Source organism: Aythya marila (genome assembly GCF_965140915.1).
Source record: "Aythya marila genome assembly, chromosome: 4".
NCBI lineage: Eukaryota > Metazoa > Chordata > Aves > Anseriformes > Anatidae > Aythya > Aythya marila.
The window spans coordinates 76,670,328-76,692,915 of NC_139045.1; the positions used below are offsets into that span (position 1 = coordinate 76,670,328).

Sequence of the window (22,588 nt, forward strand, 5' to 3'; positions counted from 1 at the left end):
GTGAGACGCAGTGGCTGTTAAATAAATTTTAATGCACATGAATGAGGTGGTGGTGTCAGCTGGTCCCCACGGGGTGCAGCGGGGCCAGGGTTAGGAACGGTGAGGAAAGCAGAGTGGGGGGGCTCTGGCCCCCTGGGCTGGGCCCACAGCTGCTCATGGTGGGGTGAGCCCCGAGCACCCCTCGGAGGGGGTCAGCCCCCAACGCCCCCTGCAGTGGTGGCATTGGCCCCAAGTGCCCCCCCCCCCCCCCAGCACAGGGGCACCGTAAATTCCAGTTTCTCCCCAGGGAAAGAAGCTCTGAGCCCCCTGCAGGGCCTGGGACCCCTGGGACCCCCCCACTGCCTCCCAGGACAGGTCCCCTGTGGTGTCAGCCCCCCCCGGGGGGGGGACAGGGCCCCCTGCCCCTGAGCCTCCCGTAGGTCCCGGGCTCAGACCTGGGACTGGAGGTACCCGGGGGGGGCCGGCAGGCTGGGGGGGGGAGGCGCGCGCTCCGTGTCCGGGCTGCTGCTGCCGGGGCTGGAGGAGCTGGAGCCGGGCGAGGGGCGAGGGGAGGGGGCGCGCCGGGCCCCCCGCCCCTTCAGGGTGCTGAGCTTGGCGTCGAGCGAGAGCGTGCGGGGGCGGGCACGGGGGCCGGGGCTGACCCCGCTGGGGGTGGTGGCGCACAGGGGGGGCCCCTCGAAGAGGGAGAGCCAGGGGGGGCAGCCCAGCCCTGGCCCCCCCTCCAGCCCCGCCGCCCGCCGCGTCAGGATGTCCGTCACTGCCTCGATGTCGTCGGCCGGCTCAATAGCTGCGGGGAAGAGCGGGGGTCAGCGGGGAGCCAGACACCTGCATCCCCCACCCCAGGGAGCGCCGGGACGTGCCCCCCAGCCGCAATGTGCCCTATGGCTACAACGTGCCCCACAGCCGGGACATGCCCCATGGCTGGGATGTTCCCCAAGGCTAGGACGTGCCCCACGGCTGGGACATGCACCAGGGAGCCGGGACGTGCACCGGAACCAGGACATGCACCGGAGCTGCAATGTGCCCCAGAGCTGGGACAACTGGGATGTGCCCTGCAGCCTGGGTGGCCAGGACAGCCAGGATGCGCCCCGTGGCCAGGACAGCTGGGATTTGCCCTGCAGCCAGTGCTGCTGTGACACCTCCGGCAGGCAGAGGCAGCCGTGCCGTGCCCCGTGGCCAGGGTGGCCGTGCCGTGCCCCGTGGCTGTGCCGCGTGGAGCTGTGCCGCGCCGCGCAGCGGGTGCCGCTGGCCCAGCCTGCCGGCCCCGTACGTCACCTGTCGCTGTAATAGGAGGAGAGCAGGGCACGGATCTCCGCCGAGACGGCGTTATCCTGCAGCAGGAGCCCTTCGCAGGCCGAGGGCGGCACGGCAGGGCCGGGCAGGGCTGCACCGTGGGAGGGCACGGCCAGGGGCAGAGAGAGGCAGAGGACAGCAGAGAGAAGGCAGGAGGTTAGGGAGGCGCAGGTGGCAGGAGAGGCTGGTTAGCGGAGAAGAGGAAGGTGAGGAGGAAGATGAGGAAGATGAAGAGGAAGGCGAGGAGGACGATGAGGAGGACGATGAAGAGGAAGGTGAGGAGGACGATGAGGAGGAAGGTGAGGAGGCCACGCGCTGGCCGTGCTCACCCATCTCGTGGTACAGCGAGCCCTGCCGTGGCAGGGGGGCAGGCGGCCGGCGCGGCGGCGGCACCTCGATGCGCATCAGCTCATCGCAGCACTGCTTCCACTGGCCTGCGGGGAGCAGAGGGGCCGGACTCAGTGCACCACAGGGCGGGGGTCCTGGTCCCCGTCCCCGTCCCCGTCCCCGCACGCACTCATGTCATAGAAGTGCTGCCAGAAGGCCTCCATCCAGCGCTGCGTCTCGGCGCGGCTCTCGGCCAGCAGCGTGTGGGTCACCTCCTCGGCCCCGTAGCGGTTGGTGACGGACATGCTGTGCAGCTTCCCGCGCGCCTCCTGCTCCGTGGCACGGATCCGGGTCTCCTGCGGGGCACACCACAGTCAGCCCACGCCCCCGCGCCCCCCAACCCCCCGGCCCGGCCCCTACCTTGTTGATGGCGATGGTGAGCGCCGGCTCCACGCCGGCCTCAGCCTCCTGCGGGCGCCGGTAGCAGAGGAGGTTGGTGCCACGCAGGACGCAGAACAGCCGAGCCCAGCCCTGCGGCTCCCCCGATGCCTGCTGCCGTGGGACAGGGCTGCTCAGTGCACGCAGCCCGGCCCCGGGGGTGGCAGCAGCCCCCTCCCCAGCGCAGGGATCCCCGCTCCCCGTCCCCACCACGGTCCATAGCCTAACGGCAGGGATGGCTGGCACCAGGCTGGTGCTGCCTGTCCCTTACCCACCCTGCCCCAACACAGCCTGTCCCTGCTCCACCCTGTCCCCATCCCATCCCCGTCCCCGTCCCATCCCCGTCCCCGTCCCCATCCCGTGCTCACCTGCACCTTGAGGAAGCCGCACATCATCTGAGCCGCCATGCAGCGGGGCTGGGCAGCCAGGCGGCAGCACATGCTGCCATACAGCGGCAGCCAGAAGGAGCTCTCCTCTGGGGGGGGGCACAGCACTCACAGGGGGGCCCTAGGGCAGGGCCCCCCTGGTCCCCCCGCCTGGCCCCAGCTCTCCCCAGAGCTACCCACGTCTCAGTGCTGCCCCCCCACCTGGCCAGGGCCCTCTCCCCTCCCGTCCAGCTGGGACCCCGCAGTTTCTTCTCCCCCACCCCATCACACCCCAGCCCCCCCTGCCCACCTCCAGGCCCCCAGCCCCAGCCCTGCCCGGGGAGCCCTCACGGTGCCACGCTCACCATTGCAGGCGATGGCGAGGTCGTGGGTGCGGAAACCGTCCTGCACCTCGGCCAGGGACAGCACCGCGTGCGCCAGCAGGTGATATTTGGGGCCCCTGGGGGAGCTGAGAGTGAGGGGCAAGCAGGTGGGGAGGGGGGATCACAGGGGGGACAAGGTACTCACGGCACGCTGGGGGCCGGCAGCAGCAGGGGGCCGCTGCCACCGTTAGCACCGGGGCTGCCGGGACCCCCGTCCATGGCGCTGCGCAGCCGGCGCCCCGAGGAGCGGCCCAGGGAGCTGCTGAGTTTGCTGGCCAGCTTCTTGGGCGCGCTGCCCGGCGCCTCCTCCTCCAGCCCCGCGCTGTACAGCTCCACCTTCAGCTCGAAGTCCGGCCCGGCCTCCGTGCTGGGGGCACGGCTCAGCGGGCGCACGCAGCCCCCGGCCCCCGCCCCACCCCGCTGCCGGGGGAGGGGGGCACTGCCGGGGAGCCCCCGGGGACGTGGGGATGCGGGGACGCGAGGACACGGAGGTGCGGGGAAGCGGGGACGCGGGGACAGGCGGGGATTGGCGGGTTGCGGGGACGCGGGGGGACGCGGGGACATGCGGGGACGCGGGGACCTGCCCGGCGCAGCGCGCACAAGAGGACGGCGTTCTCAAAGCAGATGTCGGTGAGGGTCCGGTCCACCAGCACCATCTCGGTGTCGTAGATCTCCACCCCGATCTGGAGGAGGCAGAAGACGGCGCAGCGGTGCAGCTCTGCGCCGGGGGCGGGGGTCAGGCCAGCGTGGGGCTGGGGGCCGCGCTGCCACCCCCCCCACTCACCTCCCTTGTTCCTGAAGTACTCCGTGTCCTTCCACATCAGCGGGATGCGCAGGTCTGGGGGAGTGGGAGGGGTGGTGGTGAGACCCCCGGGGCCCTGTCCTCACCCCAGGGGCCGGTGCAGGACCCCCAGCAGCCCCCCCTGACCCTGCAGGGCTTTTGGGGACCCCATACCTGAGATGCAGACCCTGCCCCGGCAGGGCAGGCGGTCGTCTGTGGGGCCAGCGTCCGAGGGGCTGCGGGAGGAAGCGCAGAGCCGTGACCGCTGCCCGGGGGCCCCCACCTCCCACCCACCCCCCGCCGCGGGGTCCTCACCGCCTGGCCACGCGCTGCATCACCTGCACCTCCTTCATGCGCTGCAGCTCCGACATGTAGGCCAGGATGCGGCTGTTGCACACCAGGAGGCTCTTGGTGGCCTCCAGCGCCTGCTCCCGCTGCGTGCAGGCGGCCAGCAGCTTGCAGGCCCCCTCCCGCATCCGGATCTCATGGTCAATCTTCTTCTGGATGTCCGTGTCCTGTGGGATGGGCAGCGTGAGAGCGCAGGACCCAATGGGGGGGGTCCTGGGTTCTGCCCTCCCCCACTGCTGCAGACCCCCACAGGTTCCCAGTAAGGGGCAGCCACATTCACAGGGAGGGGACGGTGGCCCCCACGCGGCCCCACTCCCCCCCAGCACAGCCAGTGCCTGGGGCTGACCCTCCTGCCCCGAGCTGTGCTCTGCTGCACCAGCACACACGTCCCCTGACCCCCCGGGCACGGAGCCACCATCCCGGCCGGGCCCCTGGGGAGCCACGTGCCCCACGGACATGTCGCGTGCCCCACGGAGCGCCGCGCGCCCTGCGGACACATCATGAACCCCGCGGCAGAGCCAAAAACCCCGCAGCTACTTCACGAACCCCACGGGTATGCCACATGCCCCACGGATATGTCATCTGCCCCACGGCTGTTTCACACCCCACGGACAGGTCACAGAGTGCACAGTTGCATCTCGTGCCCCACAGCAGTGCCACACACCCCACGGGTCCATCATGCATCCCACAGACGAGCCACGTGCCCCACAGACACCCCACAGGGCAGACGGATACCCACAGCCCCACCATGCACCCTACAGAGGTGCCACGTGCCCCACAGCTCCATCATGCACCCCACAGTCGTGCCATGCACCCCACAGCTTCACCGTGCCTCCCAGGAGAGCTCCGTGCCCCACAGACACATCACACGCTGCCCCGCACCCCACGGAGGGGTGACGCATCCCGCAACTGCCTGATGTGCTGCACGGAGGGGCCGCGCACCCCACGGACACCCCAGGCCCCCAGCACTGCCCCCCAGACCCTCCCCCTGAGACCAGAGCTGCACAGGAGCCACATCGGAAGGTGGCAAAGCCCCCCCAGCCCCAGCCCCCCGCCCCGGGGCCCGCAGCCGCAGGGGGAGGGGGGCACGCCCCAGCCGCACGGGCGGAGGATGCCAGACCCCGGTGCGGGGCTGCCCCCTCCCGCAGGACCCCCCCGGAGCCCCCCTGCCGCAATCCGCAGCCTCGGCGCCGCGCATCCCCCCCGCCCCCCCGCCGGCTCGGCCCCCGCCTCACGTTGCCGGTGCCGCGGCGATCCATGGCGGCCCAGGGCATCCCCCTGCCGCCCCCCGTGCCCCAGCCCCCTGCCCCCGGCCCCCGGCAGCGGGGCCCGGCGGAGCTGCGGGCGGGCGCGGGGCCGGGGCTGGCGGAGCCGCAGCGCCGGAGCGGTGACATCACCGGCAGCTATAAATAGCCACCGGAGCCGCGGCGGGGGGCGCGGGCGGCTGCAGCCCCCCCCGGGACCCCCCCCCCGTAAGCCCCACGCTCCCCCCGCAGCGCTCACCCTCCCCGCGCCCGGCGGCCCCACTCGCCATAGGGCGCCCGCCCCACGGCGGGGAGATTTTGGGGGCGCTGCTGGGCGAGGGGGGGGGCGACCGACGTGGGACCCCCCCCACATACACCGAGCGCCCGGCCCGGGTGGGCGGAGGGGGCTGCGGGGGGATTCGCTCCGGGCACCGCGGGCTCCGTGCGCCCCACCGGGGGGACGCGGGGGGCCCCCACGCGGCAGGGCAGGGCCCCGGGCTGCGGGACCGGCCCGTTACCGGGGCCCCCCCCCCGGGCCCCCGCGCCCCGTCCCGGCCCCGCCGCGTGGCATCGCCCCGGGGGAGCCGCCGCGGGGCTGGGCGGCCGCGAGCCTCGGCCCCGGCGCCGCGGGGCGGCCGGTACCGGGGAGCCGCTACCGAGGGGGCGGGGGGCGCGCCCCCCCCGCCCCCCGTACCTCGAGGCTGAGGGCGATCTGGCGGATGTAGAGCATGTTGAGGTCCTCCAGGATCCGCAGCTTGTCCTGCAGCGGGGCGCAGCCGTCCCGCCCGGCCACCTCCATCGGCCCCGCCGCGGCCCCTCGGGGAGCCGCCGACACCGGGCGCGGGGATCCCGCATCCGCCCCGGCCCCCGGCCCGCGGCCCCCGCCGCGTCCAGCGCCGTGCGCGGCCTCCCCCGCCCGGCCCGGCCCGGCCCGGCTGCGGAGAGAAAGGGCCTTTCATCGCCCGGCGAACAAGCGGCCTCTGTGCCGGGAAAGGGCAGCGCGGGCGGCGGGGGGCACGGGGGGGACGGGACCGGGAGGGGCGAGGGGAAGGGGGGGGGGCAGCGGCCCCGAAACCCGCACGCGGGGACTGAGGGGGCGCGGGGGGGAGCGGGGTCGGGCACCGGGGGAGGGGGTCAAGGGACGGGGGTGAACGGGGTGCGGGGGGCGCCGGGACGCGGCGGGAGTTGCGGGGCCGGGATCCCGGGTGCGTGCTGGGGACGTGGCCCCGGTGCGCCCCGCGCCGCCCCCCCGCCGCCCCCTGCCGGCCCCGGTGTGCGCTGCAGCGGGGCCGCCCCGCCGGTACCTGCCGCCGATCCCGGACCGCTGCTCCGGCGCGGCGCGGCGCTCACAGGAAGGCGGCGGCCGCCCGCCCCCGGCCCGCCCTCCCCCGGCATTCCTCCGGCGGCTCCGGTTACAGGGGCCGCCCCCGGCCCGGCCCCCCGCCCGCGGCACCGGCGGCACCGGCACCCCGGGGCCCGGGGGCGCCCCCTGGCGGCGGGTCCTTCCGTCCCCCCCCCCCCCTCCGGTGTACCGGGACCCCGCCACTTCGACTGCAGCCGGTACGGGGCTACCGGGACCCCCTCCCCGTAAAACGTCCCGGGGCTCAGGGGGCTCGGGAGAGCCGGGCCCCCCCCGTCTGTGCCCGGGGCGAGGAACCCCGGCGGCCGCAGCCCCCCCGCGCCACGCGGGCAGACACCGAGCCGCGGGGCTCGGCACGGCCCCGCCGCCGCCCCGGGCACGACGCGGCCCCGCAGCCGGCGGGGGGGGCGCGGGGCCGTGGGAGCCGCCGGGGGCGCCGGCCCCTCCCGTGCCGCGGGGCCGGTTCCCGCTCCGCCCGGCCGGGCTCGCTGGGCCGGCAGCGCCCGGTCCCACCGGCGGGACGGGACGGGACGGGACGGGACGGGACGGGAGCGGCCGCCGCCGCCTTCGCCCTTCCCAGGCGGCTGCGCGGGCCCGGCCCCGGCCGTTCCCACGGCCCCGGGAGCCTCGTGGGACCCCGCGGCACGGGAGGTCCCGGCGCGCCCACGCGGACACGTGGGGACACGCGCGGGGCTCCCGCCCGTCCCGCGGTGCACGGGGGCTGCGCGGGGGGCTCCGGGGGGCTCCGGGGCGGCCGCGCGCGTCCCGGCGGCGGGGCCGGGCCCTACCTGCGGGGCGGCGCCGAGCAGGCTGAGGCGGCAGCGGCCCCGTCGGATCTCCATCTCCAGCGCCGAGCCGCGGGCCACGGTCACCCGGCTGCGGTGGTTGCGGCAGAACATCGCGGCGGCGGGGCCGGGGCCGGGGCCGGGGCCGGGGCCGGTACCGGGGGCTGGGGCCGCTCCGGGACCCGCGGGAACTTCCCCGAGCTCCAAAGTCGCGCAAACCCCTCCCCGGGGCCGGCGGCACCTGGCGGCGGGGGCGGGCGGCGCCGCACCGGGGCTGCACCGACAGGCACCGGGCTGCACCGACACGCACTGAGCTGCACCGGGCCCCCCCGGAGCGGGAGCAGGGCCGGGGCCGGGGCCGGTACCGGGCGTCCCCTGGCACGGGCGGGGCGGGCGCGGTGCCCCCAGCCGCGCGTGGCCCCGGGCGGACAAAGCCCGAGTCAGGGCGGGCAGCTGCGGCCGGGGGGGGCGGGGGGGCCGCGCGTGGCCGTGCCCGTGCCCGTGCCGGGGGGGCCGTGCAGGTGGCCTGGGCGCGTGCCCGGTCCCCGCGTGCCCGGGGCTGCGCACACGCGCGTGGCCGCCGCCGTGTCCCACGCGTGGGGCTCCGCGGGACCCCCGGCCGGGGGCGCTGACCCGGGACGGCCGCGGCGCGCCCCGGTACCGGCGGTACCGGCCCCTCCCCCGCCCCCCCCGCCCCGCCCCCCAGCCCCGGGCCCCCCCGCGCCGTGGCCGTGCCGAGGCGGGGCAGGAGCGGGCCCGGCCGCAGGGCGCGCGGCAGCGGTTCCCACCCGGGCAGCGGGGCCCGGCGGACTCTGCCCGCTTCAAAGATGGCGGCGGCGGCGCCCCCCCGCCCTGCTGAGGCTGCGCGCGGTGCCCCGAGGCGGGCGGAAGCGGGTCCGGCCGGAATCGGTTCCCCCACGGCGCGGGTTTGGGCTTCGGTGCCAGCACCGCCACCGGGCGCGGGCGGCTCGGCCGGATGAGCAAGGCGTGGCGGCGGGGCAGGGCCGAGGGCGGCGAGCACGGTGAGACCCCGCGCGGCCGGGGCGGGCTGGGGCCGGGCGCTCCCCGGCGCTCCCCGCGGGCCGGGCCCGGTGCCCCCGACGGGGCCGGCGGCCGGGCCCCATCCCCGGGAGCCCCGGTGGCGGCCCCGCCGGGCGGCCCCGTTCTCCCCTGGCGGGGTCCCGCGGCCGGGGCTCCGGGCGGGGCTGACGGCGGTGCCCCGCAGGCGAGGAGGACGATGGCGGCGGGCACGGCTCGCACAAGAAGAAGCACAAGAAGCACAAGAAGAAGCACAAGAAGAAACACCACCACGAGCCCGGGCCGCCCGCGCTGGAGCCCGCGGAGCCCGGAGCCGCCCTGCGGAAGCCGCAGCTCAAGCTCAAGATCAAGCTCGGGGGGCAGATCCTGGGCACCAAGAGGTGAGCGCGTGCGGCCGCTGCGCCTCTGGACCCGGACCCTGCCCCTGCCCGGCACAGGGGCCCGGCTGGCCCCAGCCCCCCCCCCGCGTCCCACTGCCCCAGTGCCCCCCCCCGCAGCACCGGTGCCCACCCCCACCCCCCAGAGCCCTGTCCCGGCCTCAGGGGCTGCCGCGCTCTCTCCGCAGTGTGCCGACCTTCACGGTGGTCCCCGAGGCGCAGCGCTCCCCCTCCCCGCTGATGGTGGTGGATGAGGAGGACGAGCCCACGGAGGGGGTGCCCATCGAGCAGTACAGGGCCTGGCTGGGTGAGTGCTGGGGCTCGGCCAGCCCCAGGGCGCCGCCACCGCTGTGGGCACAGCGCGGGGAAACGTTGGGGCTGGAGGGTCTCTGAGGGAGTGTTGGGCTGTAGGGGTACGTGGAGGGGCTGGAGCAAGAGGGGGGGCCCTGTGGGGATGTTCTGGTTCCCTCCTCCAGGCTTTAAGCAGGCTGCGAGTGTCTCTAGTGCCTCACTGAGGGGGTCAGAGATGATTCCTGCATCATGGGGAGAGTGTGATGCAGTTTGGGCACGGCATCACCCCAGGATGGAGCAGACACGGCAGCTGTGCTCCCCAGTGACCGTTCTGTCCCTTGCTGCCCGGCCCAGATGAGGACAGCAACCTGGACCCCTCACCCCTGCCGGATCTGGACTCAGAGAGTTGCTTCCCTGCCCGTGAGGAGGAGGAGGAGGAAGAAGAGCGCTGGCTCGATGCCCTGGAGAAGGGTGAGCTGGACGACAACGGGGAGCTCAAGAAGGAGGTGGATGAGTCCCTGCTGACAGCAAGACAGGTGAGGGTGGCAGGATGGAGCAGTGGGGCTGTGATGGGGATGGTGAGGACTGCCCTGGGGCCATCGTGTGGAGCCCCCAGCCAGGGGCATCCTGCCCAGTTTGGGTGCTGCCCCAGAGGCGGCTGGCTCTGGCGAGATGAGGAGCGTGGGGACCCCAGAGCTGGCTGGGAATCAGGTCGGAGCCTCCGTGCCCTCAGAGGGATGGGGATGGGGGGCGCTGGTCGGGGTGCCCCCACCTGCCGGGGCCTCTCCTCCAGCCTGACGGCTCCCCCGTGGCCCCCGCAGAAAGCCCTCCTGCACAAGCAGCAGAGCCAGCCGCTGCTGGAGCTGCCCATGGGCTACAAGACGAAGGAGATGACGGAGGAGATGCTGGTGAAGCGGGAGGAGCGGGCCCGCAAGCGGCGCCTGCAGGCGGCCAAGAAGGCGGAGGAGAACAAGAACCAGACCATCGAGCGCCTCACCAAGACCAACAAGGCCAAGGTGAAGACGCTGCGGGAGCGCCGGGCCAAGCAGGCGCCCTGCCCCGTGGTGCACTACTGCAACGCCGCCGACCGCATCACCGTCTCCTTCCCGGCCGGCATGGCGCTGCCGCTGCTGCCCGCGCCCGCCCCCGCCGTGCCGCCGCCCGCGCTGTGCGGGGTCAGCGGCTGCTCCAACCACAAGCGCTACTCCTGCTCCCGCACCGGGCTGCCGCTCTGCAGCCTGGCCTGCTACAAGAAGAACCTGCGGCTGCAGGAGGCCGCGGCCTAGTGCTGGGACCACGGGACTGGGACTGGGACGGCACCGGACGGGACTGGGGGCACAGGACGGGGCTGGCGGCACCGCCGGGGCCGGGGGGGGTCTCGGGGGGGTCCCCGGTGGGCCCTGTTCCCAGGTCGTGGGAGGGGCCCAGCCTCGGGCCCAGCCCCGCCCCCCGGTCCTGGTCCCGCCCTCGGGCACGCCCCGCACGGGGAAAGGGGGCGGGGCCGGGCGGGAGGGGCGGGCACCTGCGGGCGGACCCTATTGGCTGGGAGCGCTGTCTGGCAAAGAACAACGCCGCTGGTTGGTCGGCCTATCCGCCAATCTTTCGTCCGAGCAGTGGTTTCGCGTCTGTTTAGCTGCAGTCCGCTGAGGGTCCGCCTCTGGGGCGGGATCAAGCTCTCCATTGGTGGAGGTGGCCGTCCATCATGCGCTGCTCCGGAGGATGAGGCTCCCATTGGGCAGGAGCCACGTCCGTCGCGGCTGGGGAGGCGGTGCTCGGCCTTCGATTGGCCGCGGCCGCCGCCACTCCCCGCGGGGGCGGGGCTCGGTCCCTTTGTCTCTGTTGTTGGGCGTGAGGAGCGGGCAGACGGCACCCGATTGGCGGGGGCAGGGCGGCGGCGGCGGCGCCGATTGGCCTGGGGCGGCGAGGCGACGCCCGATTGGCCGCGGCCGCCGCGGGGGGGGGCGGGACCTCGGGCCCGGGAGCGATGGCGGCGGCGGCGGCTGCGGCCCGGGCGGCGGCGGCGGCCCCGGCGGCCGCCATGGGGGCGGCGGCGGCGGCGGGGGGGCAGCGGCTGCTGCTGCGGGCGGCGGGGGCCGGGGCGGCCGAGCGGGAGGAGCCGGCGCGGGGCCGCGGCGGGCTGTAGGCGGCGCCATGGAGCGGCCCGGGAGCGGCGGCGCCGAGGGGGCCTGGGCCGCGCTGCTGGGCCGGCAGCACCAGCAGGTACCGGGGGGGGGGGCGGGGCGGGGCGGGGCGGCACCGGCCGGGCCCGTCCCGTTCAGTTCCGTCCCGTCCCGTTCCGACCGGTCCCGTCCTGGCCTGTCCGGTCCCGTCCTGCCTGGCCCCGTCCATTCCCGTCCCGTCCGGTCCCGTTTAGTTCCGTCCTGCCCGGTCCCGTCCATTCCCGTCCATTCCCGTCCGGTCCCGTCCCATCCCGTCTTCCCCGGTCCCGTCCCGTCCCGTCCTGTTCCGTCCCGCCCGGTCCCGTCCCGTCCCGTTCCATCCCAGCCCCCCCGGTCCGGTCCCGGTGCCCAGCAGCGCTGTCGGGGCCCGTCCCGGCTCCGTGCCCCTCCCGTGACGGTGCCGCTGCCCCCCGCAGGCCCGGGAGTACTGCCCGGGGGTGAACAACCAGCCCTACGTGTGCGAGACCGGGCACTGCTGCGGAGAGACCGGCTGCTGCACCTACTACTACGAGCTGTGGTGTGAGTGCGGCGGGGCCACGGGGGGCCGGGCGCGGGGCAGGCGAGGGCGGCGGCGCGGCGGGACGGTCACCCCGCTCTGCCTCCGCAGGGTTCTGGCTGCTCTGGACCATCCTCATCCTCTTCAGCTGCTGCTGTGCCTACCGGCACCGCCGGGCCAAGCTGCGCCTGCAGCAGCAGCAGCGGCAGCGGGAGATCAACCTCATCGCCTACCACGGTGCCTGCAACTACCCCACCTCCATGATGGATCTCAGTGAGTGCCACTGCCCCCGTGCATCCCCGGGGCCCCGTGCTCGGCTCCGTGCTTGTCCCGGTCCTGAGGAACCCCCTGGGACAGACGGGGCCGCGGTGGTTTGGGGTGGCTGCGCCCTGCAGAGGGGGGCTCCGTTGTTGGCTCTCGTTGCCGTGCTCACCCCGCGCCCCCCGCAGGGATGCTGGCTTCCTTCAAGCTGCCTGCCTACGAGGAGGTGGCCCACCGGCCCAGCACGCCGCCGCCGCCCTACAGCGCCATCCTGGCCCAGCTGAGCGGGCCGCGCAGCCGCCTGGGCTCCAGCAGCCTCACGCTCTCGCCCAGCTCGGAGAACTACACCAGCTGCTCCTGCGAGTCGAGCTGCGTGACGTCCCCCAGCAGCACCTCGCTGTCGGTGCAGGTGACGGACGAGACGGAGCGCAGCCGGGCCAGCACGCCCAGCGAGGAGGGCGGCACCAGCAGCACCGGCACCGGCGCCAGCTGGGAGCTGCCCGAGGAGCTGCCCGCCCGCACGGCCCCGCACAAGCACGCCCTCTTCTCCTCCAACGTGGACTTCTTCGAGGCCGACTGCCACCGCTGCTCGGACATCGAGGAAGGCGAGGAGGAGGAGGGTGGCGCGGCCCCGCAGGAGGAGGGCGGCGAGCACTACCGGCACCGGCGCCTGACGGGCGACTCGGGCATCGAGGTGGGGCGCTGCCAGGAGGAGGAGGGCGGCGAGGAGAGCGAGGGCGAGGCCGTGCGCCTGCTGGGCAAGGCCGGCCCCGCGCCGCCCCCGGCCCGGCGCAGCGTCCCGGCCGAGGGGGGCGGCGGGGAGCCGGGCGCTCCCCCCCTGCCCGTCTGAGGGGCCCGGCCCGGCCCTGCCGCCTCTCCTGCCGCGCCGCCGCCACCATCCCCCTGCCCGCGGGGCCGGCCCGGTGCCGCCCGCGCCTCTCCCCGCCGCCACGGCTCGTGCCGCCGCTCCCCGCCTTGGAGCAGCCGGGCTGGGGGCACCGCGGTGCCGAAACCGCCCCTGCTCAGAGGGCCCCGGGTGCGGCGGGGCCGCCTTCCCCCGCCTCCGCTCCCCGCTGCGGCCCCGCGGGCTCTGCCGCCATCCCCGGGCTGTGGACTCTCGCCGCGGAGCCCCCGGGATGGCCCCGCCACGGTGCCGCCGTGCCCCCCGCTGTCCCCTCTGAACTGCTTCCAGGGAGCCGGGCCCCGGTCGGGGGGGGCGGCTCCGTCCCGCCGCAGCCTGCAGGTCTGTGTGCGGGGCCCGAGTAGCGTCCCCTCATCATTAAAGAGATGTGGAATTATGGCCCCACCGCCTTCCTCTGTGGGCCTGGGGGGGCGCAGGGTGCTGTGGAGCCGGGGCTGAGCTGTGACACCCCCCCCATCCCCAAATCTTTCCCCATGGGCAGGGACACAGCAGCGAGGCGATGCTGCCACCTCCCCGCAGCAGGGGAGGACCAGGACAGCTTGAGGACTCCAGGAGGTGTGGGGGCAGCAGCGCTGCTCACCTGGTCCCTGCACCCATCCCTGACACAGGCACCGAGGCACGTCACGGCTGAGGTTTATTGTCGGTGGAGGACTCAAGCCCCAGATCCGGGGCGCCTCCACCTGCCCCTGAGAAAGCCGGGCCCCGCGTTGCGCCCTGCCCTAGTAGTCCTCGGCCATCACCAGCACCACCAGCGCCGACCAGCCGGTGAAGGGGTGGGAGCCCTGCCCCGCACCGCTGCTGTCGCTGTAGTGCTCCCAGAGGTAGCCGCTCTCGGCGTACTGCCGGTACAGGTTGGCCACGAGGTTGTGCCGCAGCTCGCGGTACAGCTCCGCCGCCTGCTCCCGGTGCGGCCCCGGGAGGCTGCCGTAGGCGTGCAGCGCCCGCAGCGCCAGGAAGTTGATGTTGACCCAGACGGAGCCCCGCCAGTACGGGGGGTCGTGCTCCGTGTTGCGCTGCATGTACAGGGGGCTGTCGCGGGCGAGCGAGCGCAGGCCGAAGGGCGTCCAGAGCTGCTTCTCGCTGCGCATGGCGCCCAGCAGCGGGGCCAGGCGCGGCGAGTCGGGGGGCAGCAGCTGCAGCAGCAGCGGGAAGAGGCTGACGTAGCCCAGCGCCCCCACGAAGCGGGGCCGAGGCGCCTCGCGCACCACGCGCACCAGCCGGGGGGCCGGGGGAGGCCGCCCGGGGGCCGCCCGCCCCGCCTCGCGCCGCAGCCCCACGGCCCGGCTGTGGTTGCCGTAGTCGGCGAAGGCGCCCAGCTCCTCGGCCCAGTGCAGGCGCTCCAGCAGCTCGCTGTCGCTCAGCGCCCGCTGCATGTGCCGGTAGGGCTCCGCCGGCTCCCCCAGCCGCTCGGCCGCCTCGGCCAGCACCTGGGAGGCCAGCGCCATCCAGCAGCGCAGGTCGAGGTGCCGCTCGTCCGCCGAGGGGTGCGAGGCACGGGGGTAATCGTCCAGCCCCGACGCCAGCGTCTTGGGGTTGAGGAAGCGCTCGGGGTCGGTGTCGCGGCCGCGCCAGCGGAAGGTGTAGGGCAGGGGCCCGGCCTGGGTGCTGTTGTACCACTCGTACCAGGCGCGCAGGCGGGGGAAGAGGCGGCGCAGGTAGGGCAGCGGGGCCGTCCCCAGCAGCCGCTGCAGCGCCAGGAAGAGCGTGGGGGGGTTGGCGGTCTCGCTGTGCTGCACGACGAACTCGGGGGGCACCTTGGCCAGCGCCTCCTCGCCCAGGATCTGCTCCCGCGGGATCCAGCCCTCCGCGTTCATCAGGTCGAACCAGTGCGCGATCACCTCGCGGCTCAGCTCGGGGTCCCAGCGCGCCAGCAGCAGCTGGTGGAAGCCCTCGTCCCAGAGGAAGCCGCGGGGGAAGAAGGAACGGGAGGGCACGGCGGTGAACAGGGAGGTCTCAGGGAACGGCACGGGGTGCTCGTGCAGCGGGGACTGCACCAGGGAGCGCCCGTGGAAGTAGCCCATCCCGCCCAGCATGTTGCTGAGGGCGGCCTGGGCGAAGCGGCGCTGGGCGGGTGCGAAGCCTTTGCGCTCCAGGCCAAAGGTCTCCTCGAAGCGCCGCTCGAAGGCGGCCTCGTGCCGCGCCAGCTCCGCCGTCAGCGCCGGCCCCGCCAGCGGCCCGCGCCGGTCCCGCACGCTGCCCGACTCGAAGGTCACCTCCACGCGGGCCGGCAGCCGCAGCGTCACCTGGTGCAGCAGCAGGTGGCTGCGCGGGGCCTCCGCCGCTCCCGGCAGCCCGCGGAAGGTGTCCACGGCCAGGAAGCGCTGCCGGGGCCCCCCCGGCGGGGAGAAGACGAAGCGGTCGCTCAGGCTGCTCCGCACCACGTCGGTGAGGCGGTGCAGCCCCGGGCTCCACGCGTCCAGGTAGTGGTAGCTGCAAGCACAGAGAAGTCAGCGCCCGGTGGCACCCCGGGGACGGGGGGGTGCACGGACGCCGCGAGGCACCTGCTGTAGGTGAAGCCCTCCCCGCTCTCCGAGGTGGGCCTGAGGAAGGTGATCCTGAAGTCGCCCAGCTCCTCGGACGTCCCGCTCACGGCGGCCAGCCGCGTCCTGTCCTCCACGTGCGGCTGCAGCGTCCCCTGCCCGTCCGTGGCCACGTAGAAGAAGAGGGAGACGAGGGAGGCCGGGCTGCCCGCGCCCTGCGGGAGGGGGGTCATGTGGAGGAATGGTTAAGTGAAATAGGACACGGGGATGTTGGGCAGTTAAGAGGCAATGGGCTGGTGAAGTACCGTACTCAACTCACACGAGTCTGGCACGTACACAGCTGGCTGAGAGCCAATCAGGCCCAAGGACACGATGCCCTTGGGCGATTGGGAAGGCCCCTAAGGCGGGGCGGTGGCTAAAAGAGGGAGGAACTACTTGAAAAGAGCGGGAAGTGCTAGCCAATGCTGAGCTTAGTTTTTGCAATATGTATGAGTTGATTATGTTCGAACTCGATAAAAGGCGACTGAGCTATCCATTAAAGTGGAAGTTCCCTGTTCACTCATACTGAGCGTCTGTGTCTTCCTTTCGTCGACAACAAATTGGCGCCCGAACAGGGACCGATCTGAACGGGATTTGGACACTGCTGGCAGTGATCGTGGGCCACGGTTGGACGGAATAAGGGAGGATCCGGTCCTGCAACGCAGCCCAGGAGGTGGAAGGGACAAGAATCCCCTCACCCGCGTCGGAAAGGTGAAAGGGACAGGAGTCCCCGCATCCACAGCTCAGAAGGTGGAAGGGAGTCCCCGCACTCGGGATGAGCCTATAAAGGGTCCCGCCGGAAAAGCGCCACCGAGGTCTTTGCAAAGGCTGCAACTGTATATATAAAGGTATGAAAGACAAGCGGCGTATAATTTGCTCAGATGCTTTTTAGAAAAGCGGAGTATTTTAGATATAGATTGTAGAAAAAGATTTGCCAGGGTTATTAGCATATGCAGTAGCGCAGGGTTGTTTTACAAATCCTGATAGTTTTTTGAACAAACAGAGTGGCGTAAATTTGGAGATAAATTGTTTGATGATGTTATTAATGATATTAAGTCTGCTAAAAAATTTCTTGAAGCCTTGGAGAACAGTCGCTAGTTCTGTAGCTACACATCAGGCTGAGCAGAGAGTTGCTGCTGCCGCTACAGAGCGACTGGGATTGCCGGGAAGTGCTGGAGCTGGGCATTGCCCACTGCCGCCTTCAGAGAGAACGATAACGCTGCCTTGGGGCTACGGGGCAGTGGGAGCCTCCCCCCCCTCAGTCACCGCCACGAGCAGCGCTGCGCTTCGAGCTCACCGTGTGGCGAGTCGGCACAGAGCAGAGGGACGGACATCAGGACCCTGCAGCCTGTCTGATGTAACCATGGAAGCAGCGGCGGCTGTGCTGCTTCTCTCTGGCATGGTTTTGATCTGTGGAGACCGTGCATGGCAAGGAGTACCAGCCAATGCTTTTGGAGGACTGTGTTACCTAGGGCGACTCACACTTTCCGCTCCAGATTTACACTCGTGGCAGAACTCGACAAGGAGCAGAAGAATTAAACGAGAACTAAAAACTTTGGGTTCTGACTGTAATGATGGTGTAGAATTGTGGGGTCCAGCAGAAAGATTCTTTGCTTCTTTGGTGCCTGGTGTGCGAACTGCACACGCTTTGACTAACATTAATAAGCTTGCTTGTTGGGCTGTTAAACAATCGAATGTAACAACACAAGTTCTTTCTGAAATGTCACAAGATATGGAGAGTCTAAGACATGCTGTATTGCAAAATAGGGCCGCTATTGATTTCTTATTGCTGGCTCAGGGACATGGGTGTGAAGATGTAGAAGGAATGTGTTGCTTTTATCTTTCTGACTCATGGTCAGTCAATTCACGACCAGTTGAAATGGTTAAGGGATCATACACAAAAAATTGTAGTACAAGATAGTTGGTTTGAAGGTTGGCTTAAATCTGTTTTTGGGAACATGGGTGGATGGGTTTTGTTAGTTAAAGAGGGACTTTGCTTTCTACTTATAATTATATTGATTATAATTGCTGCATATGTAACCTTTAACTGCCTAACTCAGAAACTAGAGCAACTCACAGAGAAGGTATTTGTAGCGCAAAATAAAAACGGGGGAATTGTGGAGGAATGGTTAAGTGAGGTAGGACACGAGGATGTTGGGCAGTTAAGAGGCAATGGGCTGGTGAAGTACCGTACTCAACTCACACGAGCCTGGCACGTACACAGCTGGCTGAGAGCCGATCAGGCCCAAGGACACGATGCCCTTGGGCGATTGGGAAGGCCCCTAAGGCGGGACGGTAGCTAAAAGAGGGAGGAACTACCTGAAAAGAGCGGGAAGTGCTAGCCAATGCTGAGCTTAGTTTTTGCAATATGTATGAGTTGACTATGTTTGAACTAGATAAAAGGCGACTGAGCTATCCATTAAAGTTGAACTTCACTGTTCACTCATACTGAGCGTCTGTGTCTTCCTTCCGTCGACAACAGGGTCACGTCTGGATCAGGGGGTCCCAGAGCTGCCTGCTTTACCCTCCCGAGGACGCTGATGTCTGGGGGGGGGTCGCGGGCGGCAGCACCCACCTCAGGCCGGGCGGTGACACGCCAGCTCCAGTCCCCGCCGTGCTCCCCGCCGTGCCGCTTGACGAACTCGGTGCGCAGCAGCAGCCCGCGGTCGCGCAGTTCCTGCACCCCGAAGTTGTCACCGTCGTGCCGCAGCCAGCCGTAGCTCGCCAGCCCGTCACCCTGCTCGCACGTGTGCCGCAGGCCGCCCCCCGCCTCCCGCTGCTGCAGCCACATCAGCCCTGGGGGCGCGGGGCGGGGGGCGCTCAGCGGGCGGCCGGTCCCCGGTCCCCAGCCCTCCGGTCCCGACCCCCGACCCCCTCCCCACTCCCCATTTTCCCCCGTCCCCGCCGCGTACCGGTGACGACGGCGCGGGGGCTGCGGGTCTTCATGCCGAAGTAGACGTGTGGCCGGTAGGAGCCCCAGAAGCGGCGGGGCGCGGCGCGGGGCCCGGCGGCGCCGGGGGGCAGCGCGGGGGGCGCGGGGTGCGGGCTGGCGGCGCGGGCGGCCGCTCGCCACCGGCCCCACTGCCCCAGCGCCGCCGCCGCCGCCGCCAGCCCCAGCCCCAGCGCCAGCGCCGCCGCCAGCCCCAGCGCCCCCCGCCCGCCCCGCGCCCCCCGCGCCGCGCCCCGATCCCGATCGCGCTCCCGATCCCGATCCCGGGGCCGCCCCCGCGGCCCCTCCGCTCCCCGCCGCCGCCGCTCTGCCGCCATCGCCGCGCGTCACCGGCCGGGGAGGGGAGGGGCAGAGCCCCGGGGGGGGGGGGGGCAGCGCCCTCTGGCGGCGCCTCCGGGGGCCGCTGCTCGGGGGGGGGGGGCGCGACCGCGGCGCCCCCGGTACCGGCGCCGGTACCGGATCCTCAGACGCAGACGCGCTCGTCCCTGGAAGCCGCTTTTATTGTGCCCGCGCCCGCCCCGCCCGCACCGGCGGCCCCGGCTCCGCGGCGGGGTCCGGGTCCGGGTCCGGGTCCGTTCCCGGGGCAGCCGCGGGGGGGGCCCTCGGTGCCCGGGGGGGTCGTGCCCGGCGCTCACTGCTTGACCTGGCCCCCGTCGCCCTCGCTGACGAAGCGCTTCCGTCCCCTGCAGAGGAGGAGGAGGAGGATGAGGAGGGGGTGAGGGGATGAGGAGGGGGTGAGGGGATGAGGAGGGGGTGAGGGGATGAAGGCCCCGCCGCCCCCCACCCCGCCGTGTCCCCGTACCTGGCGGGGCAGGCGTCGCGCAGCGCCCTGGTGATGATGCCGCGCTGGAAGCAGAGCTCCACCAGCCGCTCCAGGAGCCCGTGGGCCAGGGGCACGTCCAGGCTGATGTCCCCCAGCTCCGCGTACACCCGCTGGAAGCCCTGGGGTCGGGGGCACACTGCAGGTGTCAGCCCTGGGACCCCCGCCCCGCACCCCCCGGCCCCCCTGAGGGTTGTCTCTGCGCTCACCCGGTTCATCTGGTCCAGCGTCACCAGCCCCGTCTCCCACAGCACCTTCAGCAGCGTCACCATCATCGTCACCGGCGCGTCCCCAGAGCCCTCCAGCACCATCACCACCGCCTGCGGGCAGTGGGCGTCAGCAGGGCCGCGGGGCCCCCCTGGCACCCCCAGCCCCCCCAGCCCCTCACCTCATACACCAGCTCGTGGTGGAAGTGCGGCACCTCCAGCGCCCGCAGGCAGCGCTCGGCCTCCGACACCTCCCCGGAGAGCAGGTACTCCCGCAGCAGCAGGTTCATCTGGGGACAGAGACGGCTGCGGTGGGGACAGTGGGGACACAGCAGGGGCTTTGTGTGGGGATGGCTGGGAACAGGGTCCTGATGTGGGGGTGGCACTGAGGCAGCTGGGGGTGCTGCTGGTGTGGCAGAGCAGACGCGGGGACACGAGCAGTGGATGTCACGGGGGCGTGCAGGTCCAGAGGGGTGCGGCGGGGGACACGCAGGGCACGTCTGGAGGCATGGGCAGGGCTGAGGGGACGAAGCGCGGGGACATCCGCAGGGACGGGGCACGGGCAGGACCGGGGGACGCGGTGCGGGATGCCCGCGGGGCCGGCCGCGCGCTGACCTCCTTGACCAGGTGCTTGACGGGGCGCTGGCCGCCCCCCACGCCCCAGACGTTGTCCAGCCGGTTGACGTCGCGCTTGATGCGCAGCAGGACGGCGGCGCGGTCGAGGGCGGCCCTGCGGAGGACGGGGTGAGGGCCGGGCGCGGGGCGGGCAGCGGGGGCCGGGGCGGCGCTTACCTGGCGTGCTCGCAGTCCACGCGCCCCTTGTAGCGCTCCAGGAAGTCCAGGGGCAGCGCGTGGTCGGCCACCGCCCGGGCGATGAACTGCCCCAGCATCTGGGGGCACGGTGTCAGCGCGTGGCCCGCCGCTGACCCGAGCATTGCCAGCGTGGCCGCGTTCCCCCCGGCACCCCCTGGCACTGCCGCCCCCTCCCCAGCACAGCCACCTCCCCTCACGGCAGCCCCGGCACGGCCGCGTCCCCGCGCCCGCTGACACCTGGGGGGCCTCGGGGGTGTCGAGGATGAGGTCGGGCAGGTCCTGCAGCATCTTGTCGAAGGCCCAGGCGATGTCCTCGGGGCTCACCACGCGGCCCACCAGGTCGGACAGCAGGCGGGACGTCAGCTCGCGGTGGCTGGCCTTGCCCTCCAGCGCCAGCGCCACCGCCAGCGAGGGCACCGCGTGCTTCTGGCTGCCCAGGTTCAGCCCCCGCAGCAGCGCCTGCGCCCAGCACGTTAACACCAACCCCGCGCACACCCCCCAGACCCTGCCCCTCCTCAAACCCTTCCCCACACCAGCCTGGCCCCTGCATCTCCCCTCCCCATCGCCAAGGCTCCCCGTCCCCTCCCCAAGGGACCCTGCCCCTTCCAAAGGGCTTCCACCAGCAAGGGACCCCCCTCCTTGCTCCAAGGGACCCTTCCCCTCCCGGGACCCTGCCCCGCACCAGCTGTCCCCATCCCCCTCACCAAGGGTCCCCTCTCCCCCTGCCCCGACGCACCATGACCTCGCTGGTGTCCCCGTGCTCAAAGTACTCCAGCACCATGGGCTGCACGTTCTTCTCCAGCTCGTCCTCCTCCAGCTCGGGCACCACGGTGGCATACACCGTGTCCCCCTGCGGGGACGGACGGACGTGGCTACCCGTGGGGTCCCAGTCGGCCGCCCGCAGTGGGGGCTGCCCCAGGCAGGGGCTCGGGGAGGGGGCCGGGGCTGTACCTGAGCCACCTCGTCGTAGTTGGGGTCGCGGGCATCGGGCTCCTGGTAGCCATACACCACGCCGGGGGCACCCCACACGCCCTTGCCCCCGGCACCGCCTGCACCGGGCACAGGTAGGGCTCAGCCGAGGGGGGCACTGAGACCACCCGGGGGGGGGCTACCAGCAGGGCCAGCTGGGGGGGCTGGGAGGGAGCCCTGCCCCTTGTGGGGTGGGGAGGGAGGAGAGGGAAAGCTCGTGGGGAGGTGATGGGGCATTGTGGGGCAGGGAGGATGCAGGGGGGAGTCCCAGCCCCATGGGGGGGTGACAGGGCTGCGCGGGGGTCCCAGCCCCGGGGGAAATGGAAGGGGGGGGTCCCAGCCTCATTGGGGGGGGTGAAAGGGCCGCGTGGGGGTCCCAGCCCCGGAAGGAAATGGAGTGGGAATCCCAGCCCCACGGGGGGGGACAGGGCTGTGCGGGATCCCCAGCCCCAAGGGGACGTGGCGGGGGGTCCCCAGCCCCCCGGGGGTCCCAGCCCGCCCCTCACCTTTCTTGGGCAGCCCGCGGCCCTTGCCCATGCGGGACTTGCGGTCGTGGGCCCTGCCCTTGGGGCTGCCGGGCTCGGGGCCGGGCTCGGCGCCCTCGGACAGCGACTCTCGGGCCGAGTCCCGGGACGAGGCGCGCCGCAGCCGCCGCTTGGCCTTGGCCTTGAGGCGCGCCTCGTGCAGCTGCTTCTCGCGGGGGGCCCAGGGCAGCGCCCCCCCGGCCCCCGGCAGCTCCTCGGCCCCGTCCTCCTCGGCGCCCGCCGGGCACGGGCCCTGCGCAGCACCGGCACCGTCACCGCGCGCCCCGTCGGGACCCGGCGCCCCCGCCCCGCCCCGCCCCGGTCCCGGTCCCGGTCCCGGTGCCGGTCTCGGTCCCGGTACTTGCCGTGGCGAAGGGGGCGCGGTCGGCGGCGCCCAGCTCGGCCGCGCTGGCGGCGGACATCGCGGCGGGGCCGGGCCCGAGGCGGCACCGGGACGGGGACCGGGACCGGGACCGGGATGGGGACGGGGACCGGGACGGGGAAGGGGCGCTGGGCTCGGCCCGACCCCGCCCCGCCCCGCCGCGCGGAGGAAGTGACCGGGGGCGGCGGCGGCGGCAGCATGATGGGAGCCGTAGTCCCGGCGGCACCGGGCGCGGGGAGCACCGGGGGGCCGGGAACCCCCGCACCGGGCACGGCGGCACCAAGGGGGGGTGGAGGGGGGGGAAAGAGACGAGACGCGGGGGCACGGAGGGATCCCGGGGGTGGGCAGCGGCGCGGTGCGGACCCCGACCCCCTCCTGGGGAACCCCCCCCGCACCCCGCACCGGCCCCGGGCAGCACCGGGCGAGCACGGCCAGAGCCGCACTGGGCTTGGGGGAGCCCCTCGGGCACAGCGGGACCGGGACCGGGCCCAGCACACAGCGGGTGACCCCACCAGA

General features: G+C 72.7%; 5 protein-coding genes across 8 annotated transcripts; 2 read left to right on the forward strand and 3 right to left on the reverse strand.

The window, feature by feature from the left end:
* Positions 1 to 11: 11 nt before the first annotated feature.
* Positions 12 to 7,796, reverse strand: RTKN (rhotekin). 4 transcript variants are annotated; one of them, XM_082760315.1, is made up of 13 exons: positions 6,484 to 6,535; positions 5,874 to 6,114; positions 3,903 to 4,102; positions 3,762 to 3,823; positions 3,591 to 3,644; positions 3,407 to 3,524; positions 2,952 to 3,173; positions 2,789 to 2,883; positions 2,427 to 2,533; positions 2,041 to 2,172; positions 1,811 to 1,976; positions 1,623 to 1,727; positions 12 to 787 (listed from the first exon to the last, which is right to left on the reverse strand). In XM_082760315.1, the coding sequence occupies exons 2-13, from the start codon at positions 5,976 to 5,978 to the stop codon at positions 429 to 431; spliced, it is 1,725 nt and encodes a 574-aa protein (XP_082616441.1). In that variant the 5' UTR covers positions 5,979 to 6,114; positions 6,484 to 6,535; the 3' UTR covers positions 12 to 428. The 4 variants fall into 4 exon arrangements, with proteins under 4 accessions (XP_082616441.1, XP_082616440.1, XP_082616439.1 ...); XM_082760316.1 differs by lacking the exons at positions 5,874 to 6,114; positions 6,484 to 6,535 and adding exons at positions 1,276 to 1,384; positions 7,328 to 7,792 and having other exon boundaries at positions 688 to 787; XM_082760314.1 differs by lacking the exons at positions 5,874 to 6,114; positions 6,484 to 6,535 and adding an exon at positions 7,328 to 7,796 and having other exon boundaries at positions 2,041 to 2,169.
* A 413-nt stretch (positions 7,797 to 8,209) lies between these two features.
* INO80B (INO80 complex subunit B) lies at positions 8,210 to 10,626 on the forward strand. The gene is made up of 5 exons (XM_082759085.1): positions 8,210 to 8,346; positions 8,550 to 8,742; positions 8,928 to 9,046; positions 9,385 to 9,566; positions 9,852 to 10,626. The coding sequence occupies exons 1-5, from the start codon at positions 8,301 to 8,303 to the stop codon at positions 10,314 to 10,316; spliced, it is 1,005 nt and encodes a 334-aa protein (XP_082615211.1). The 5' UTR covers positions 8,210 to 8,300; the 3' UTR covers positions 10,317 to 10,626.
* A 421-nt stretch (positions 10,627 to 11,047) lies between these two features.
* WBP1 (WW domain binding protein 1) lies at positions 11,048 to 12,956 on the forward strand. The gene is made up of 4 exons (XM_082760381.1): positions 11,048 to 11,250; positions 11,627 to 11,729; positions 11,818 to 11,979; positions 12,156 to 12,956. Exons 1-4 carry the CDS (start codon positions 11,182 to 11,184, stop codon positions 12,815 to 12,817), a joined length of 996 nt encoding a protein of 331 aa, XP_082616507.1. The 5' UTR covers positions 11,048 to 11,181; the 3' UTR covers positions 12,818 to 12,956.
* Positions 12,957 to 13,474: 518 nt separating this feature from the next.
* MOGS (mannosyl-oligosaccharide glucosidase) lies at positions 13,475 to 18,675 on the reverse strand (the record flags this gene model as incomplete). The annotated part of the gene is made up of 4 exons (XM_082760380.1): positions 13,475 to 15,319; positions 15,391 to 15,584; positions 17,984 to 18,204; positions 18,321 to 18,675. 4 exons carry the CDS (start codon positions 18,673 to 18,675, stop codon positions 13,609 to 13,611), a joined length of 2,481 nt encoding a protein of 826 aa, XP_082616506.1. The 3' UTR covers positions 13,475 to 13,608.
* Positions 18,676 to 18,840: 165 nt separating this feature from the next.
* LOC309877283 (programmed cell death protein 4-like) lies at positions 18,841 to 22,235 on the reverse strand. Its single transcript, XM_082758548.1, has 11 exons — positions 22,056 to 22,235; positions 21,673 to 21,943; positions 21,149 to 21,246; positions 20,934 to 21,047; positions 20,435 to 20,656; positions 20,177 to 20,274; positions 20,000 to 20,114; positions 19,567 to 19,674; positions 19,388 to 19,498; positions 19,161 to 19,300; positions 18,841 to 19,041 (listed from the first exon to the last, which is right to left on the reverse strand). The coding sequence occupies exons 1-11, from the start codon at positions 22,110 to 22,112 to the stop codon at positions 18,990 to 18,992; spliced, it is 1,386 nt and encodes a 461-aa protein (XP_082614674.1). The 5' UTR covers positions 22,113 to 22,235; the 3' UTR covers positions 18,841 to 18,989.
* Between the last annotated feature and the right edge of the window lie 353 nt (positions 22,236 to 22,588).

What these genes read in the sequence shown, in the direction of transcription:
- INO80B (XM_082759085.1), top strand. Translation starts at nt 8,301, where the DNA reads ATGAGCAAGGCGTGGCGGCGGGGCAGGGCCGAGGGCGGCGAGCACG. An exon ending in GGCCGAGGGCGGCGAGCACG is followed by an intron (nt 8,347 to 8,549) that starts GTGAGACCCCGC and finishes GGTGCCCCGCAG; the next exon opens with GCGAGGAGGACGATGGCGGC. An exon ending in CCCTGCTGACAGCAAGACAG is followed by an intron (nt 9,567 to 9,851) that starts GTGAGGGTGGCA and finishes TGGCCCCCGCAG; the next exon opens with AAAGCCCTCCTGCACAAGCA.
- RTKN (XM_082760313.1), bottom strand. Translation starts at nt 7,438, where the DNA reads ATGTTCTGCCGCAACCACCGCAGCCGGGTGACCGTGGCCCGCGGCTCG. An exon ending in TTTGAGAACGCCGTCCTCTT is followed by an intron (nt 3,174 to 3,406) that starts GTGCGCGCTGCG and finishes CCGTGCCCCCAG; the next exon opens with CACGGAGGCCGGGCCGGACT. An exon ending in GCGGCTTCCTCAAGGTGCAG is followed by an intron (nt 2,173 to 2,426) that starts GTGAGCACGGGA and finishes GTCCCACGGCAG; the next exon opens with CAGGCATCGGGGGAGCCGCA.
- LOC309877283 (XM_082758548.1), bottom strand. Translation starts at nt 22,112, where the DNA reads ATGTCCGCCGCCAGCGCGGCCGAGCTGGGCGCCGCCGACCGCGCCCCC. An exon ending in ACACCCCCGAGGCCCCCCAG is followed by an intron (nt 20,275 to 20,434) that starts GTGTCAGCGGGC and finishes CCGTGCCCCCAG; the next exon opens with ATGCTGGGGCAGTTCATCGC. An exon ending in GTGGACTGCGAGCACGCCAG is followed by an intron (nt 20,115 to 20,176) that starts GTAAGCGCCGCC and finishes CGTCCTCCGCAG; the next exon opens with GGCCGCCCTCGACCGCGCCG.
- WBP1 (XM_082760381.1), top strand. Translation starts at nt 11,182, where the DNA reads ATGGAGCGGCCCGGGAGCGGCGGCGCCGAGGGGGCCTGGGCCGCGCTG. An exon ending in CTACTACTACGAGCTGTGGT is followed by an intron (nt 11,730 to 11,817) that starts GTGAGTGCGGCG and finishes CTGCCTCCGCAG; the next exon opens with GGTTCTGGCTGCTCTGGACC. An exon ending in CACCTCCATGATGGATCTCA is followed by an intron (nt 11,980 to 12,155) that starts GTGAGTGCCACT and finishes CGCCCCCCGCAG; the next exon opens with GGATGCTGGCTTCCTTCAAG.